This window comes from Athene cunicularia (assembly GCF_003259725.1).
Source record: "Athene cunicularia isolate RWA chromosome 1 unlocalized genomic scaffold, athCun1 chr1_part1, whole genome shotgun sequence".
NCBI classification, from domain to species: Eukaryota; Metazoa; Chordata; class Aves; order Strigiformes; family Strigidae; genus Athene; species Athene cunicularia.
Genome location: NW_020799091.1, coordinates 77,804,332 through 77,824,584, shown reverse-complemented (window position 1 = coordinate 77,824,584; position 20,253 = coordinate 77,804,332). Strand labels below are relative to the sequence as shown.

The 20,253-nt window shown below is 39.3% G+C and overlaps 1 protein-coding gene across 4 annotated transcripts in view; it reads right to left on the bottom strand.

Annotated features, from left to right (window-relative positions):
• Window positions 1–736: 736 nt before the first annotated feature.
• CLCN4 (chloride voltage-gated channel 4) overlaps window positions 737–20,253 on the bottom strand; it is a 43,188-nt gene continuing 23,671 nt past the window's right edge. For all 4 annotated transcript variants that reach the window (XM_026840997.1, XM_026841015.1, XM_026841005.1 and 1 more), the window contains 8 exons: window positions 19,217–19,339; window positions 17,416–17,622; window positions 17,243–17,323; window positions 16,144–16,689; window positions 13,694–13,880; window positions 10,862–11,260; window positions 6,131–6,347; window positions 737–4,635 (listed from right to left, as the gene is read on the bottom strand). In XM_026840997.1, the coding sequence (XP_026696798.1) occupies window positions 4,545–4,635; window positions 6,131–6,347; window positions 10,862–11,260; window positions 13,694–13,880; window positions 16,144–16,689; window positions 17,243–17,323; window positions 17,416–17,622; window positions 19,217–19,339 (1,851 nt within the window). In that variant the 3' untranslated portion in view covers window positions 737–4,544. The remainder of the gene's footprint in view (window positions 4,636–6,130; window positions 6,348–10,861; window positions 11,261–13,693; window positions 13,881–16,143; window positions 16,690–17,242; window positions 17,324–17,415; window positions 17,623–19,216; window positions 19,340–20,253) is intronic.

Genomic DNA, 20,253 nt, shown 5'->3' with positions numbered 1-20,253 from the left:
ATAAGGGCTTTGCAAGTCTAGCTTTAAAGAAGTTTCATGATTATTGTAAACAGAACACCCTGGTAGGAGAAATCTTTTTTCTTCTCTTTTTAGATTTCTTTAGCAAAGGATTTATAATGCTGAAGTAAAAACCAGCTCTCTCTGAAAATAAAACAGCCAACAGTCAAGGCTGATTCTGTGAAGTCCACTGTGTGAACTCCCTACTTAATATTAACTAACCTGCAACTGAATTAGATATCCTAAATCATTCATCAGGCTTGACTTATCCCTACAGGTGGGAAAAGTAACATCAAAATCATACAGAGACGTTAAGTGAAACACTTCTCCAGTTAGTACGAGGTTCAAAAAATGCTTCCAGTACTGTAAGTCAGTTTTATTTTAAAAATAGAGTCCAAACATTGTTTCTGATAAGGTGCAACATATATACCATTTTTCTACAATAAAAAACCAAAAACAAAGACAAAGCAAAACAATATTCATAACTATAGTGTCATTCCAACACAGAATCAGTGGGTCTCCTGTAACTCTTAAACATTCTTTTTCTGCTCCATCAAAGCATAAGAATTAAGAATTAATATCACTGTTACAGCCAAAGGCTCTGGCTAATGTCATCCATGTTCTCTAATAATAAACTTTCTGGTACAGATTGCTTCAAGTACACATCAGCAGCTGAATGTAACTGAACAGAGTTCATGCAAAACAAAGGTACAATACTGATTTTGCATCATCCAAAAATTTCTGTTGTTTAGTTTGACATCTTCAAAGTCCAACTGCTTGAACATGAAGATTGAACTGAGGTTGCATAAAGTGAGCGCTATATACTAAAGTACTTACGTAACTCTCAGACTGATCAGGCTACGTGACTATCTTGAGCCCTAAAAATTCAAATGAATACTTAAGGCTGAGATCTATGCCTCTTGGATTCTATTCAGTAACTTCTGAGATGTATTTGAGAATACATATGGCAGCAACGGATAATGGGCTTGTTATGGGGAAATACATTAAATCATTACATCAGAACTGCATTTTTTCAGAAAAGCATGCTATTAATTTGTATTAATAGTGTTCCCCATTCAGCCACTCAGGCTAAAAGAGCAATGAAGACTGTAGCATGGAGGAAGTTCAGCAGAAAGACTTACAGCCAATTATCATCTCTGGAAGTGTCTGAAGTGCTAAATTTTCTAATTAGCAAAGTCTGTCCAGTTTCCGAACCTTTCTTGTCATTCTAGCATCACCTTAGCCTTGAAAATACCAAGCGGATGAAGTTAGCTGTGACTACCATTTCTGGAGAGCTATATATCGGTCCCTTCTAAGGGGTTTAACATATTTTGAACAAACACTGGAAGAAGGAGCATCAGTCTAACCACCCATGTACAGTTATACTTCCAAAGCTTTTTTCCTTGATCCGTTAGATATTTAAACCACTCCATCGAAAGAGGAATGTGTTTGATAGAAAAGAGCTGTACACCCATTTACCTGTCTTCTGCTTGAAGGGTAGTCCCACGGTCAAACTGCACCTGCAGTAAGTGTATACATCTCAATTCCTTCTGTTGTTTTTTCTTACAAACCACCATGCTTTTTTTATGGATCATCTTCTTAAGTCCTTAATGCTCCTCTTATACAGTATAATAAGACAAAGTGACAGGGCTGACTGTTGGTTTTAGTGGATCAGGCCTCTGGGTATTAATGGAAATTAGCCACACAAGTTTATGCCTATGCATAGCCACAGACTGAGTTTAAGCTGATAACCCAAGTCAATACCCAAGTGAGTTTGTATTCATGGCCAGTTTAACCTCAGTTAGGTGACTCTGGTTTTCTTTTCCTCAGGAAATGACAATTTTTTTCAGTGTTGATATACCATCCTGGTTGCAGTTATCAAACACTGCCTTCAGTACTATGAACACTCTTCAGACTTAGCTCTGCCATGGACTACATTAGAAGGCAAAATGGACTGAAGTTTTCTTCACTAACAGAGAAGGCTTTAGACTTGTCATTTTCCCTGACATACATGAAGCCTTGAGTTTGTTTTCAAATAGCAGATTAATCCACTTCCCAATTTATTTCTCTTGGTTTATGAGCAAAAGAGGTATTTAGAAGTGTTCAAGAGAGTATGCACTCTTGTTCCTATGTAAACATAAAGAAAGATGGAGAAAGTGTTCATCAAACATTTATTAACAGTAAGAGCTATAAAAGTTAAAAGCAGAACACAATCCTTCAATTTTAATTTCAGAACAAGATTGCCCTCGAAAGTATTTATCTTAGTCCAAATCCCTTAGATTCTAGTAGTTTGGGGTAGAAACTGACACTTGTACTAAGCTCTGCTTGGGTTTAGTTGTGGGAATGAACTGGTCTTATTTTATGATGGCATCTCTGTTCACATGAGGGAATCCAGTGTTTATGAGCTTGACTGTTGACTTGTTTTTTTTATGAGTTTTGCTGATGACAGCTTCACAGAAAAACATAAAGAAACAACAAATTATGTCATATTTCCTATTTTCAGAAGGAAAGGGTTGCTCAGTTTTATAGTTTACATAGTTTTAACAATATCCCTTTAATAATACATTGTACTGCAGATGTTCAGTTAACAAAAGTATACACTGAAATATTTATGGGCTTTGGCCAGAGCTACATATATTTATGTCAGTCTGTTGCAAACACTATTGTTAAATGGAGTATTTAGCAGATTAAAATTATCCCTTTGCTTCCATTTATTTACTTCAACAATTTGGGCCATACATTGTGTGAATGCTTTGGATACTTGCCAGAAGGAAGCAGGGTCACCTGAGATAAGAGGAGGAATTTGTGACATGTAACTTTGGGCATCTAACTGGCAGTGCACCTGGCTAGCTTTCTCAGTTCAGGACACAATAATCACGCACATTGCCTGTAAGTTGGATCAACAATCTAGCTTTTGTCTGGAGTAAGCAACAGACTCTTCTGTCATGAAAGGACTCCCCCCATCTCTGTCCATGAAGACCATCTGGATGCAATGGACTGGAGCTACTGCTATCTGTACGAATTTGAACAAAAATACCAGAGGTCTCAGATGCCTATATGAAGGGACCAGACTCTTGGATGGTCTGAAGGAGATTCAAGACATCTAAGTCAGGGTGCAACATCTCTCCAGTCTTCAAGCCTATAGTTATAAATCAAACACTAGGCAGTGTGGATTATGTGTTACTGCAAGTAGAATTTGGTCTTCTGTTACTAACATCAGTACCACTAAAGTGCTAGTATATTAACACAGACAATGACTCTGTGCATCTCACATAGGACCAGGACAGGGGTTTAGGAAAACTTAGCATTTTTACCTGAGCAGATTGGAGGCCCCTACCAGGGGCTGTTAAATCTTACGTTCTTGCTGCAAACAGATCAATAATTAAAGGTTTGCTATTGTTTGAATTCTCAGTCCCTTTGATCTTATCCAGCCACAGTGTTGTGGGAATGGATTCCACAGTCCTATGACTGACACCTGCATAAGGAGTAGATCTGCTACAGAATAAACATCTGAGACTGTTAAATTAACTTCAGCAATCTCTTGGCAGGTGCAAATGCCAAGAAATAGCAATGACAAAAAGGAACTAAATGGAGAATCAGGAATCAATGCAGAACTTCATTAGTTTTTGAAAATGATGATGTACACAATGGGAGACGGGTGAGGGATTCAATCTCTTGTCACTAATATTGATGAGAGCTGGATACCTGTCTCACTTTAGCATATTTGAAAATTCCTCCATGAGCTTCTATGTTTTTTTCTGTTGTCACAGCAAACCATGTAATACTAAATATTACAGTACCTGTATGCGAAATTGCATAGAGAAATAATAAATCCTTACAAATAAGTCACATTTTAACATTAATAAAGGGAAGCTGATTGACAGAAATGCTAAACTGTATAAAATTCAGAGGACTAAAGCAGGGAGCGGGGACACTATGTTTTAAAGTGAGTTGAAGTGGGTTCTTCCTCCTTTAACTCCAGTCCTGATTCACTTAACTTTTACAAAAATAAATGAAGATGACAAAATTTTTCATTTATAATATGACAATTTTTTCCCTCATGAAAACAGTATAATTGAGTAGCAAATAAATAGCCATGATTTTAGTAACAAAACCAACTGATGTTTCTCATACACACTCTCTAGTTTGGAACACAAATCTTTGTCTCTAACAGCTTGTAGATAAACAGTGTCTGCTAGTCTTCACACCTGCCTCGAGAGTTACTGTGCACCTTGATGTATCCCACTGGTGCTCCTGGCTCTTTGTCTCTAAGCACCACATCACTTACATCCACCGACACTCCAACTGAGCTGTTGGGAATCTTATTAAGGAAACACAGCTTGATGTCTGCAGCTGCTCAGAGCTTCTAAACTGCCTTCCTCATTAAATAAATGCCATCCTGCATCCACTCCCTCTGTCAGAGGCATATTGGTCCATTCCTCATACACATTACATTTTCTCTTTAACCAAAATGAAACAGCAAACACAGCCTTTGTGATAATCTAAAAGGGATTCCTTTGGGGTTACTTTCTTCTTCCTTTACCAGTCTAGTTAAACATGATAGATTCAGGGTCCTGGTTTGCCATTTGAGCCATATGTCTTAATACATCCTTTTTAGTTATGATACCCAGCAGCCTCCTAGAGGAGAAAAGGAAAGGAAAGGTCAACAATCATCTCACATATCATGCATTTTTTTCTCCTGTTCATCTGCAGGGACATTTTGTGAGTGCTTCCATATAGCACTGTCTATCCCATCCATTCCTTAATGATTATCTTTCATTAAAAGCATTCTCACTTCATCAAGTTAAATACTTTGGGTTGTTATCTCTTTTTGTTGGGAACATGACTGAGGGAGGAGGTACAACTACTGACACTTTGTATGACAAAGTAACAAGTTTCCTTAGGCTCAGGCTGCAGAGGACCAACAGCTCAAAACCAAGGCACCAGCGCCCTGAGCTAGGGCATGGGGCTTATTAATACATAAACTAAGCTAAAGAATGGACTTTCTGAAACTCTCACTGTTCAACAGCGTAATTTCTTCACCTTTGAGTGATAATTTCTCATTTATATGATCCTAAATGAATTATATCTGTCAGGAAAGATAAGGTCTATGGGACGTCTGGCCCCAAGAGTCAAAAATTTCCTAACCCTCAGATTCAAGGGCTTTTAATTCCAGTCTTTGAAGTACACAAGACACTGAATTTTTTAAACTATGTAATTGTTACAGTTTTTCCACCTTCCATTTCATGTAAGTGCTAGAACTCAAGATCATAATTTCTAAACCCAGGAACCTAAGATCAGGACCTAATTCTGTGTCCCGATAATAGTCCTTATTTTCTTAATGCTGAGGACGCTGCATCTATAGTAACAGTTGATATGCGGTATTTTTGAATAACAAAAAGGCTTTTTACAGAAAACTAAATTTTTATCTTCTGCATTTGAAAATGATGGCTCTGGTTTTGCTATCCTGGTGTAAAGTTTCTTCTTACTGCTAGATCCCAGGATGAGCAATGATCCTAAAATAGCTTAAATCCCATTGGAATGATGGGGTGTTACTTCTAGTCTACACAGTGCACTTCTTACTCTTCTAATTTCATGTATACCTGTACTTCTTTGGCTATTTTTTGTAGACTTTTGGTTTACACACCTTTTTATTTTCCATTAAAGCTGAACAGATTAATTTTCTTCCACTGGCATCCTTTTCACATTCTTCACAAGCATCTAATTTAGTTTGATGGCTAGAAACAGACATATCTTTTGCAAACAATACAACTTGACAGATCTGTCTCTGTTGAAACCTGAACAATAGTGGGAATCAGAACGGTTTATTTTGTATTTACCTTATCTAAATGATGATACACTAAGGATTTGAGACAACAGAATGAAACATGACACCTGGCAAAGGTCATTTTCATTCCAAGTCTAATTTCTTTTGCTGTCCTGGAGAGACACTGGGCATACTTCCCTTAATTCTTCCATTCACAAAATAGACAAAATCAAAATACCCCCTTGACTGTTTCAGATGTGCTAATTAATTAGTTACTATCTATACTTGGCTTTAAACTGGAAAAACAGTGTTTATGTTAATGCCAAAGAAAACTTCCTAAGTGTGCTTGACCCAGCCTCTACTTACCCACTGCGAGTGACAAGACACTGCCGGAGTCCCAGTTTCCGGAAAATATCTACCACGGTCTCCATTGGTGTGTGGTCAGTGACGGTGAAAGGGCTCAGGTTGAGAATGCGCCGCAGCTTCAGTGGATGGGGACTGTTGGGTGGCAGTTCTGGGGGGTCTTCGGTGAAGTACACGATGGAGTTGCTCACCACCCCATCCTGACGCTGTCTTGCATTCTCTGTATGACAGAAAGATCAAGGTAGGCAGTGAGTTAGGCTTGGTAACAAAAAAAACAAAAATATCCTCCTTTGGAAAGCAAAGGTAGTAGTTGCTTTTTGTCTTTAATGTACTGAGTCCCACAAGTTGGGGTTACTGAGCAAACTTGAATTTCCTCGAGACATTGTTCCCTTGAAGCAAATGTTAAGCGATCTTTTAACAAACATACTTTTGCTTATTAGGATAATGTTTTTCTGAATAAATATGCAGCTCATTGCATTCACAAACACTGGTAAACTGACGTCTGTCAAATTCAAAGGATTTTATATCATTTCCTCCATTGTAAGAATCACAACAGAAACTTGCATAATATGCCTGAAGGAGTGGAGTCAACAGCTGTGCACAGTCCCAGCTGGCTTGGAGCAGTATACTTGTTCCCAGACTTGTCAGTGGAGTTGGGGAAATCTGGGCATAGTGAATGGATGTAAGAACACAAAGCTAGGGAAAGACAAACTCACATCCTAGGCATTCAGGATGTTGTTCTAGACCAGCACACCTCTCTGGCATACAGGGTGACTTTTGTGGTTTTGCACTTAATTCCTTAAATAGAGTTTGCATAACTAGATTTTAAAAGGTCAGAAAAAAATAGCATCCTACTTAAATAGTAAAGGAAGAAACAATATATAGCAGTAAATGAGTTTGATACATTTTTCTTAACAGTACATATTTGATCACTTTCAAAAGTTCAAAAGCTATCATTCATGCTTTGATCAAACTAGGAAGGGAACTTCACACTACATCTGGAGTTTACACGATCAATAAGCCTTTAACTTTAAAGTATGCTTCAAGAAGAATTCTTAGCACTGGAGTATTTTATTTTCTTTGTAGTGTTTACCTCACTTCTACTCGACCCTACAGGGCACAAACAATATACGACATGGTTTTCCAAATGATAGACAACTTCTCTCTCCCCAGAATAAGCATATCATGAGTTTGGCTCTGAGGGTTTAACTCTTCTTTCTTTCTTTTTTTTTTTTAATTTTGTGTATAAATTCTTGGAAATGGTCAGAATTATTATCTTTGATTAATATAGGTTGCTTCTGTTCTTGAGAGGTACAGCAAATCAGACATACTCAAAGCATATGTATATATTCTTGGAGTTCATTGCCATTAATCAAAGTGCAGAAACCTGCTCCTGTGACTTCTAATATATAGACAGTAATGGTTTTCAACATGTTCCAGCTGCATTTTTTCCCTTTAACGATCATTGTCTTGTAATATTTCTGGAACTGGAGCAGTGCTGGCTCAAACCTATTATCAGTACAGTATATGATTTTTCAACCTTCTCACCCCACATATTACAAGCCCTATTGCTATTTATAGGAATGATGCTAACTTTGTCTCATCTTGTTTTGATTCATACATCTGATTTCAAGTGTGAATACGCCTGCATAGCTCTTTGATATATGATCTGTGCTAAGAGGTAACATTAATCAAACTGAAGGTAACTCCCACCCTTTGATAAAAACCCTTGACAGCTAGGTATTTCCTTCCCAAAGCTGCACCCAAAGTAACAGGCCCAAGCATTTCAGTTACCACATTGCTGTTCCCAAGACAGCAACAACCCTGGACAACAATGATTAGCCAAAGCCATGACTTCACTCTTCAAAGTCAAACATCCCTCTGGAGAAATTTGAATGATGTAGTACTATTGAGCAAATTCATTGGCATCAGAAAAATGGGGGACTTTGTATGCAGTCTCACTGGATGGAGGAGTTAGAATAAAGGTAAAAAAGAACAGATTATTTTTGCAGTCAGTGGGTAAGAAAAACAGATATACCTTAACAGAAAGAGCAAAGCAAATGGATGACAGTGTCTAGTTTTACAGACTAATCTATGCAGAAGGCTCTTGTCATAGCTAGAGTGTGAATTACTTCTCCCAAATGTGAAATGGCCTCTCATATTCAGAATTTTGCAGTTCACAGCCTATGTTAACTACATTGCTTTCTCAACTCCACACTGGAAGAAGTACATTATACAGGCCACCTGGCTTGTGTCCAAGACTCTGCCTTTTGTACAATGCCTCTCAAGCTGGCCAAATTTAAGAAGAGGTTTACAGGGTCAAATACAGCCCTCCATAAGACTGTAAAGCAGGTGCCATCTAAAATGTGGACACCTATTTCCAGAGGGTAACTGTCCACCTGACCTGCCTACCAGCTCAACAAGGACCAGTGGAAGGATGCAATCCTGAAGGTGCTTCTGAGCAACTGGAAGTGGCACTGCCATTCACTTTACAGGGACTGGATGAATTTCTAGAGCATGCTTAGTGCTCCACTTAGTAAGAAAGAAATTACATAGGGGTAACTCACAAGGCAGAGAGATGTGTGTGAACACGTATATCACATATCTTCTAGCAAGCCCATTCAGCCATGTTGCATTTACGACCTGAATCAAAAGACTCAGTTCCTCAAACTTCTCTGACTCGCTTCAGATATATCTGATTTTTCTGCTTTTAAAGTGAAGGCTCTGCAATTTTTCCACTGACATAGCTCCCTGCAAGGGAGATGCAAAAGTCTATGAATTTAGGATGGCAGCAAGTGTTACAGCCATAACATGGCATGGACAATGTAAAAGCCAGACACAGGGTAGGCTAAATACATCTTATTAAGGTTTTTTTACTTCTCACAGGGGAATGCAGAAGACATCCAAAATCATTAGCAAAAGCAGGATAAAATACTTTTAAATGGTATCAGCTCTTGTCATTTACACATTTGGTGAAACATCAGACACATATTTACTTTCCTAGCTTGGCCATACAAGGCATCTTTTGTTACTGCCAAAGGAAGATTAGCCCTCTGAGAAAATCATTTGTTTGAAGGGAGTATTGGAGCTATCAGCCTTGGACTTCATTTTGGTGTCTTTAAAATCCTCTTATACTGAGATTGGTACACAAAGGATTATAACTTCATGGAGACTTTTTTTGCTTCTTTTTGGAGGAGGGAGAAAGAAGCAACTAGTGATAGTGGGCTTTTAATGAAAAAGCTAGATTCCCACACCCCTTGAAAGTTAAATTACAATTGTACAATTAGAGGAGCTGTAGAACTGGTAGTTAAGGTCTGTTCTACTTTCCTGTTTTGAGAAATTAGTAAGTGATGTGATGTAACTAAATGTAAAATTAATTAAGTTAATGAACTATTTTCTGTAACTGAAACGGTAACTTACACCACAGAAGGGAAAAAATAAGAAAATAATTTCTTACTGAATTCTGATCTACATTTTAAGGGGAGAAAAGTGGGCACTGTCATTTCTTTTCCTCTTCTGCATGTAGTATTGATGCAGCACTGATGACTTACCACTATGGGATGAGAAGAAGGGAATAAAGTAATAGCTGAGTGTCCTTAAACATATGATTATAAATTTTAGGTCTAATCAGACTGAGTCTTTTTACATCCAGGAGACAAAAATAAATACACATTTTAAAAAGTGTGCTTTAAAGAGCACTGTTGTTTCAAATTTCATTTTAGTTTTGTGAGAAGTGAGCAGGAAACTAGCCGTCTAAAATAACCCTGGATGTGTTCCTTTTCCAAGGAATATGTGACTTTCCATCTGAGACAACAGCTTTTTAAAGGTACCTGAAGCAGAGGGATGAGACAGGCCCACACAGAGAGGAATAATTCCATGTCAAGGAGATTTGGATATGCCAGAAATTCCACTTCCCTGCAAAGTATAAGGCAACCATGCCCAGCCAGCAGCCTACCTGCCTGCTCACCTGGCCCTCAACAGCACAGGACTGCCAGAATTGGGAGTGGACCGGGAGGTTGATGTGACAGGCTCACAGACTGTTGCAGCTCTGGATGCCCTGGGTACAGGAAAGGAGGGAACATCCAATATACCTGTCTTTTCAATCCCCACCTAGCCATCAGGCCAACCAGGAAAGGACCTGATACGTCAAAACCCGTAATTACCTGGATTGGGCTCTCAGGTAACCAGCCATCTATCCACTGGGTGCTTGACAAAACTCAGCCATCTTTACCAAACAACACCCTCCACTGAAGAGCTTCCCACCCCTACTATAAAAGGGCCTGCCTGTGAGAAAATTTGAGATAGTGCCACAGAAAGAAGCACAGGGACTTGTACTTCATCACAGGGTGACAAGAGTTCATGACTGCTCCAGCTGTTGCTGGCAGCCCATGGTGACTGCAGGAAGCTTGGCACTGCAGTGGCTTTTGATCTGGTTCTTACAAAAGTTCTGGCCATATGAGTCAGGTTTATCTCTGTTGTCTCTAGCAGAATTGTATCGTACTGTCGTAAGTGACAGAAAAATTAATCTCACAGAAGTCAAGCCCACAGAAGTCTAGTAGGTGTTCTGTTGCAATTGAAGAGCTTCCAGCTATGGGTCCTAGCAACTAGTAAAAGCCAGACTTGGGGAAAAAAGTTAGGTTTAGTTCTTATTTATCCATTCTCCAAGGTCGATGACATTAGAAACATCCTACCCTATCAAAATCAAACGTGTATGTACACTGATACTCTACTCACTTATTGCAAGAATGAGTTCTCGTCTCTGAGCAAATCCAATAAGTCTCTCCGAGTCTTTCGAAACCACTACTGGAAAGCCATTGTAGTCAGTCTCCTTGATTAATGTCTCGACATCCTCCACTGTCATGCTGTCCTGTGTCAGAACAGAGAGAGGAGCTTCACCACGCCTTGGTCTCATGACATCAGTTGCCAGGGTTCGGTGGGTGAATTCATCCTTCACATCCAGAAATGGGTAACCATTCAGATGAATGTGAGCTTCATAGATCCCTTCTTTCCCAAAGGCATCTGCTACCCACTTGCTTGTGACAGCTGCAGCCATAAGAGGTACGATGTACTCCAGGCCTCCAGTCAGCTCAAACATAATCACCACCAGAGAGACTGTCATTCGGGTAACACCACCTGCCAACAAGGAAAGCAGTCAAGTTTCACTCAGTGCTCTTGAAGTATGCATGCTAAGCAATTAATTTATATTTTGGAGCATTACACTCAAAAAGGCATGAGAGTATTCATGCTGACTACTTAGCCCTTACACTTTGTGAAGTATTTTTGGTCTCATTTCACTGAAGAAAGAGATTTTTCATCTACTGCAATTATCAGAAAGATTGAGTGAACTTGCTCAAGCCAAAGATGCTAAAATTGGAAAGTAAATAATGAATGCTAAAAGACTAAGCTATCAAACCAGAAAGCATGCCAAAAAATCAGCTATACTGGATACCTGAGAAACTAGAACAGAATCCTGCCATTAGCCCTCTAAACGGCTCCAAGGATCAGCTAGGTCCCGTGGTTGGGGCAGGCAGGAGAATTGAGAGCTGCCCTTCACACTGGTTTACCTGTCATGTTCATACTGAAGAGATCTTTGGGCATGACATAGTTATAAAATCCTGCATAAGGATAGTTTAGGGCCACTGCAAGAGCTACATTACAGCTTAAAGTCTAGCCTTTGATATCAGTATAACATGCAGTTTGAACTGTATACAACTTGGTTTGAGGCCATCTAGGCATGCAGCTGTAGACAGGCCATAGCTATATTTTTGAATCTAGTCTTTCTGTATTAATTTCATAAGCAAGCTCTTTACTACTTCAGTTTACATTAAAGGATAAAAATAATCATATAACTGTAGACAAGTGTGTATGTCTCACTAAATTATTAGGTAACATTTCTTTGCCTTTGTTCAAAAGGTAAATGTAGTAAGTCTGCTATTTTTAGGCCTAAAAAAACAGCACCACTTTAGATGAGAGAAATCAGCAAACAGGTCATTAACAGATGCTTTTAATCTAGCAGCATACAGGAAAATTAAATTGTTGATTATTCAACACAATGATCCGGATATGACTTTCATCTGAGGAATGCCTTAAACTTCTGACTCCGAAAAGCTGAGAGCAGATACCAGAGTAAGGATCATCTAATACTTGCTCTACATCTTACTCTAAGGGAGACAGATTTTGGGCTTAAGAATGAGCAGTGACCATTTTGCTGTATGTCTCACCATATTACTAAAATCACTGCAACCTGATTTGAACCTTTTGAAAGAGGAAGTGATGGCTGACTAGCAGATCACTTGGAATATCAGAGCAAAATTTTCGTGTGTCATTTCTTTTCTGAACATTAAGATCATTTATAGACAAGAGAAATGCTTTATCCTTTTTGACAGTAAGATTCCTCTTTGTTACTTTAGTATGTCTACAGTGCTGTAGGTGTTCACATCCAAAGGGGCATCCAGACTGCCTTTATGATCTCTGGAGAAAAACAGTCACCTTTGATGCCAAATACATCTGCTAGGTTTTAGAGATTTATTGCCAGATGAGACTGATCTTTCCAGTATCTCATTTTTCTGTATTGACTATGAAGTGTATTAACACAGCTAGCTCAGATGTTGTTGTCTACATTACAGACACTAAATTTAGACAGACAAATCCCACCCTTCCTTTCTCTATAACCGATCACATAAATGATCCTACTTTTCTAACAAGACACTCCAAAACAGAAACTGTTCCAGCTCTTCCCTGAGTACATCTTCCATTTCAAATCTACCCAATTTAACTAATCATGTGTTATGCTTCCCCGCTATTATTTCATCACCTAATGATGGTATCAACGACAACAACAAAAGGAGGGAGAACATACAAGTACAGAATGGGAAAGATATGATAAGGCAAAAACGTGTTCAGATGGTATGCTTGTAACATTCCTGTTGCATCTATGACTAGAAATTTTATGTGTGAGGTATTATTCAATGATCTTGCTTTAATAGTTAACAGATCATTCCTGCTATATACAATAAAGCCTACTGATTGAATGTTATCAGAAATTGACCTATGGTCAAAACAAAAACCAAAAGACAGCCCAGTTGATCATAGTGTGACACACAGACAAAATAAGACCCAGAATATCTACCTCTGTGAAGCTTAAAATTTGGCCAGAGCTGGATATTTTCTTCCCTGCACTGAAAGAGACCAGAGTCTAAACAAGGCAGTAGCTATAGTACAGCTACAGTGAATTTCATTACATGGAAAAAACCCCATCCAAACCAAAACAAGCAAAAAGACTCCTTCTTGGAAACCTGTAGCCTAACTTTGATTTCCTTCTATGTGGTTTTTGGCAGATTGCAAGGAGTAGGCATTAGTGACTACAAGCCTCTGTTTTGTTGATTACTTGGCAGATCACTGGAGAGACCACTTCATTTGAAGAAGCTGCCCATGCTTTAACCCATCACATCTATTATGTCCAGAAATGCCAGCATAGCACCAAACACAAAGCCCTCTCAAACAATTTGTAGGTACCCAAATATCAGTGTTGTCCATGCATGAAGTAATGAGCAGCAGGTACTGTACCCAAACAAGCTGCCGCTCCCACCATAGCATAAAGTCCCGGCGTGACACAGTCTGCCCCAGGCCTGCACCAGTTCCTGAAGATGATCCAGTCATGATGGTGATACGCCAGCTGCTCTACTCCAATCCCAACCATCCTCCCAGCCATGGCTCCAACAGCCATGCTGGGAATGAAGAGGCCTGAAGGAATCTTGAATAAAATATAGACACATGAGCGCCTTGACAAAAATGACCAGTAATGAAATTATTGATCAACCAATTAATTATTAGTGTCAAGAAAATCCAGTTTCCTTATTAAATGCTAGCTCAGAGGCAATAGCCTTTTGGCAGCCTACAGTGATGTTCCTGTGGTCTGAGATAGGTTTCTACAGTGACTGAGTTTGTGTGACTATATGTGTATTAATAGTTTTATAAAATGTTGATGCCCTTTTTAAAAGTAATTTTGAATCCTACCTGCTGCATCACACTGAACTTGATAGACAGTGTTTCTGAATAACAGTCTACTTTTAAAGACAAGATGCTCCTGATTTTGCCTTTATTGCTTCCTCAGCAGGAAGTCAGGAGCTGCTGATGGTTCTGTCATGGGCTTGAGAATAAGCTTAACTGCAAATAACATCTTGATTTCACCCTCTATCACACAGAGTACTTTACAGTTTTATTACTAGTCTTTCAGGCTAAATCAGACCAGATTTTAAATTAAATGTCAAACAGAATAAAATTTTAGAAAAAGCATGCTGATGGCTCAGAGGCAGTTACATCTTCATGTCAGTTTGTTTTATATTTTCCAGGAAGCTCTGTGAGTTGTTGTCTGCTGCATAGACAAGTCACAAATCATTAAAAACCAGAAATTAAGTGAGGAAAAAAAAAAAAAGAGAGAAAAAAATTAAAATTCACTTTGCCATGGCTGAGTGCACTTCCTCCTAGGTGACAAGTGCACCTGTCAAGTTGTTGACAAATTTTCTGGTGGAGAAGGCAACTCAGATCTGTTGCAAGGGTTTGCATGGAGTTTTCATTGTTTTTTTAGAAACAAAAGGTTGTTATATTTTTTTAATTCTGAAAATATACCTTGGGCTTCCTAGACAACTAAACTAACAACCTCAGCATGGCCCCGGGGTGTTAGGGCTGGTAACAGCAGGCACTGTCTTCCCCAGCATATAGTGTTAATTTTGCTGATACAGTTGGATTAAGTCTTCTAGATTTGGTGGGTAAAGCTATTTTGTCTGTTCTTTTACAGGATAGTTGAAATTGTCAATTGCTTCTAACAGATTTTAAATATATAAAATAAATGAAGAACCACATAGCAAATAAAGAACCAAACTCAGAAATTTTTAAACAAATGAACAAGCATAAAACTGGCTGCCAATTTCTGCAGTGAGGGCATCTCATTTCATGTCCTCCTCCAGAAATACTACACCTGCGACATCCTAGTGCTCTTAATCTCCCATTTGTTTTCCCTGCTCAGGGAATCAGCAGGATTCAGTCACTGGTCCTGAGTGGCCTTCTACCGTTTAGTAGTTCTTGTCAATCAGATGCAGAATACATGAAAGAAAAGCAAAACTCCCAACTTCCTACTATATTTTGGATAAAAGGCCTTCTAAAAGATAAACACTGTTCTTGAACTGAGGGTACAAGGGAAAGATGAGATGCTTTAGCTTTGAGTGTGGTATATAGTCTATAACTCAGAAAAACTTCCCATTGTCTGCTGCAATCAGATCCAGAACTAAATGCTCAGATAATGAGAGCTGTAGACAGACAGATATGTGTTTTATACGGGCTCTCGCAATCAGATATATAAAACTCACCACAAACAGCTTTGTATGTATTGAAAGCTTGGATAAATTGTTCTTGGACCTTTCATCACCCATTTATGGGGAGGAGTGGAAGGAAGAAGTTGCAAATCCAGAATAATCAAATTATGCATCTGTCAGTCCTCCCACTCACTCCCTCTTTTTTCCAAGCTCCAGTGCTTAAAAATATTCAAAAACAGAACTTTTCATCTACCTCTATATTTTTGTGAAGTTTTAAATGTGCAAATCAGTGCATTTAAAGCTATTACTTCCCTGAGCATAGCTACCTGGAGGCACAGTAAGACATTAATCCAAGATAAACAACAACATAGTCCATATCCCTGAGAGCACTGAAAGACAGCTGCAGTGGGAATCATCCTGAAAATGCTTATTGGCAACAATTTAAACTCCCACCTAGATTTCTTTTTCACTTAATAAAACCCAGATGACTAGAAGGTGGAAAAGCAGGGCTCATCCCTCTGCTGCGACAGGGGCTGATAGAACAAGGTGCTGGTGGGCCAGTGAACCAGCAGGCATCTCAATGACATCTGTGTGGCTAGGTGTAGGTCAGAGGCACACAAGCTCTGCCAGATAGACTGCAGCTGCTGACAGCAACCCATCCATGCCTCATGCTCACGACAACCTCTGTGCCTGTCCCCGATTTACCTTCATGCCGAAAGTGAATATCGTGATGACAATTTTAAACACCAAAGCCAAGGCGAGCTGCCACATGGCAGTGTAGACTCCAGGACCAGCAGGTCTGTCAGGAATGTCATCCACTGGCCGGGTCATGTTTGGGTCATTGATATAGTCGCAGAGCTGTGAGGACTCCAGGGCACCACAGTCGTTGAAGAGCTCTGAGATCAGCTCACTGGTGCTCCTCCGGGTGTAGGGGTTGGGGTAGGCAATGATGGCAGTGATAGCCGTTATTACTATGACCTCAAGGACTGGGTATTTCCCCAGCCTGGTGGTTTTTCGCCTCCTGCACCAGGCAATGTTGCATCGGATAAAGAGGGTCCCCCACAGGCCACCAAAGACACCAAGAAGGATGAAGGGGAAGAGCTCAGCCATGTACCAGGGGGTGTGGTACTCCACATAGAACAAGACCAGCCGGCTGTTTCCAAAAGGATTGATGGACCTCAGTGTGAAGGCAGCCACAAGAGCAGCAAAAAACGACCTCCAGAGGGTTTTCAGAGGAAAGTAGTAGCTTACCTAAAACCAAGCAGAGACCATAAACACTTCACTGAGTGTGACAGAAGGTGTTTGCTTTAATTAGTCACTAGAGCACTGCTCACAGTAAGCCACTGCTATGTGTTTCATCTGTGACTCCATGTCTGGTTTTACTGGGAACATCAGTCCTTACCACAGCCAAAATGTGTTCACTGAGGTATCAGAAAAGGCATTTTCATATTTCAGATAGGGAGCAGCAACCAGTGAAAAATTGATAAATCTAAATCCAAAGTTGCTGACTAGAGACAGTAAGATGGATTCTCAGCAGCTCAACCCATGCAGCAGCAAGCTGAAAGCTGGAGAAAGCTCTCAGCACAGTGATACATTTCAAGATTAAGTAAATTTGTTTGTTTCCAGAAATCCAGTGCTCTTTTACTCAAAACACCTGGTTATTTCTTATTACTATAAATCAAAGACTGATTTTGTTTTACAGAGAATAATAAGCATAGAAATATTTGAAAAATAAAGAAAAATATTAGAAATAGGCATCCAGTAAAAGTATATTTATTGAAGCAAGTGAACTGCCAGGTCTTACCTCTTCCAGACTAAAAAGCACACCTCCAATTGGAGCCCCAAAGGCAACAGAAACTCCTGCGGCAGCTGCCGCTGAGAGCACCTACAAAGCAAATATTTGCATACAGGACATAAGTCCTTTGAAACACTGAGTATCAGGACAGGGAAATTAGAGATAATTTGAGTCAGTCTCACCTCTCTCCTCTTTCCTTCATTCTTGCTGTACTTTGAAAAAAGACTGCTGAAGAAGTTTCCGCAGCAACAGGCCACATGGACTAATGGCCCCTCTTTCCCAAGGCTGAGGCCTGAAGATACCACCAGAACCAAGGTGACTGTTTTGATTAAAAGTGTCCACTTGCCCAGGTAGCCCCTAATAATGAACCCACTCAAGATGGTTTTTATCTGGAAAGCAGGAAGAACATGTTGAAGAGCTGAAGAAACCTTTCCTACACTGAACTTGCAAATGGAGTTAAAACCCTAGCAGAGTTTTAAAAAATTGCAGACTGCTCGCAAAGAGACAGTGACAGAGAGAAAGAAACCATAGGTAGCGCAAGTTTCCCACAGTGATAGCTGAGCAGGGGTTAAGCAGACCACACTTTTACTGTTCTTATGGGTGGTCCCCTGCACCGGTAAGGAGTCTCACAGAGATCAACAGAAATACGAAACGCTTACATATCTCCTTGGCTTACAGGATCAGAGTTAAACTAGACCCAACTTTAACAAAGCAGAAAAAAAGCAAATAAACAACCACAGATTTTTCCCAGTTAAAACAAGAAAAAAAAATGTTCTAAATATTTGGAGTGGCCATGTCATAAAAGCATACAAGTATTATAAAATGCGAAAGTCCAACAGATCTTATTTTTACACATTTCTTCTAAATTTTGCATGTGAATGACTAGAATAGAGCATAAAGCACGTGCATGACACACAGGCTGCAGGGTGGGATTTGGATTTGGACTCTAGCCCTGGAAATGGGCTGGAGCTGAGCACCACCTCACATGAGAGATTTACCACTGGAAAACTTAGATTTACAGTTAAATATGAAAACTTTTAAAAAACACAGATACATCAAACATGTAACAAACACACACATGTGACTACTTTGAAATTATGGAAATTATTTAAATATTTCAAATTATTTGGGGTGGGTGAGGGGTGTCCTAATTGGCTATGAAACATTTGGATGCTTCTCCTAGAGAAGAAGAAAAGAAGAATGCCAAGATTTCTAAAATTTGAACTGTTGACACTGTCTGCTAGATTCCTAAGTAATAATTGCAGTGGTTCTATAGCATTTTTAACAGAAGATTGCCCTGATTTAAAAATTTTTCAGTCCCTACGCTGCTTGAATTACAGGGTTTCCCATTTTAACAGCTTAAATAGGGACTGAGGCTCCATATGTAAAATACTGAAAACCAAGTAGAGATTTTGGCTGCCATAATGCTGTCTTACCAGCATGGCGTTGTGTACAAGGACATGGTTTGCAGAAGATGGATGCCAGACACTTTTCAGACATTCCAAATAATGGGCATCTCACATCTTCAGTAGCTTAGGAAACCTTTGCTTTGTGCCCTCCCTCTTCATTTTATTTTGATTTTATTTAAAGCCTAGGCTAGAAAATGACTGGATTTGTAACTGGCCCAAGTAATTTCATCCAAGGAAAATCCTATATAATCTTCTAATGACTATGTGTCTCAGCCATAAAAAGTTGGGAGTCCATAAAGTGATAACTGGGAGATGTTGATTTTTAATTCAAACTTTGACAATGAAGAACTACGTACATAACCTGTCACAGTGGCATGTGAACATTTGCTGCTATGAAAAATTTAGATGGGCACCATAAAGGCATGTTAGACAAAGGAATGAAGGAAGATGAGATACAAAGACAATCTTGTTGTTCCTATGCTATCTCATAGTACAGTTCTGGAATGGGAAAATGTGGCTAATTATCATTTCTTTGTTTTGTTTGGTATTTGGATATTCACAAAGAGAAACTCACCTCTGGGATTCCAGAGCCACAGGCATAGGGAGCAAACACTCTGACCAGGGAGACTGCCAGGAAAGCAAAACATAGAGCCCACATAATGTATAGAAAATAGTTTAGAATGTAAGCACTTGCACCCTAGAAAAATAACAGTAACAAACATTGTTAGACAAATAAAGGTTGGTAAATCTTATGCTTCTACTAGGGATCATGATGGCATGGAGCCTGGTCTTCTCCTTTACATGCTAGCTGCTGCTTTTCCTCAGGAAGGACTAATGATTTTACATACTCCAACAATTTTATTACTCATAGGAAGAAGCAGCATACTAACATATACCTAGCCCAATCTCTACACTCTGTCTGCAAGGGACCCAAACACCTTAAACAGAGCATCTTTCAAGCACTGAAAAATTAAGCCAACCACAAAAACTTCCAAAACATCAAACAAATCTGTCATAAGGGCAAAAGTATATGGTGATTAAAAAGCACCCAATGAGGAATCTGCTGTGATCATACCATGGGGATGAGACCCTAATACATCTCTGTCTGGGGGCTGGTATTCAAAGCCCAACTCTCCATGCAGATGCTGATCTTTTCAAATGACATCGCTGTGTACATAAGTAGCTAGTTCAATTCACAAATGGGAAGGGTAAAACCGTAACTAAATTCTTTCTATATGATGCTATCTATGATAGGGTTGAGACTCATTTGAAAACACAATAGTTTAGCAAATCTCACTCAGACACATCTCAGTCATTTTCACCCTCTTATTTTAGAAGCATTCCAGTCAATAATAAAACTTGTCTTTAAACTGACCAGCTTGGCTTTACTGACAGAATGGAAATGCTAATGATCATTAGCAACAGCTGACTGTGCAGCACCGTAATGAAAATACAGTCAGTTGTGACTTTCAAGCTTTCCACCTGTCTCCAATGGTCAAGTCAAAACTGTTGTTAAAATCTGCCTTAGAATACCATTCCCTCTTCACAAGCATTATTTTTTATGGTTAATTTCAAAAACCCCACCCACACAGGCAAAAGAGAATCTAGTCA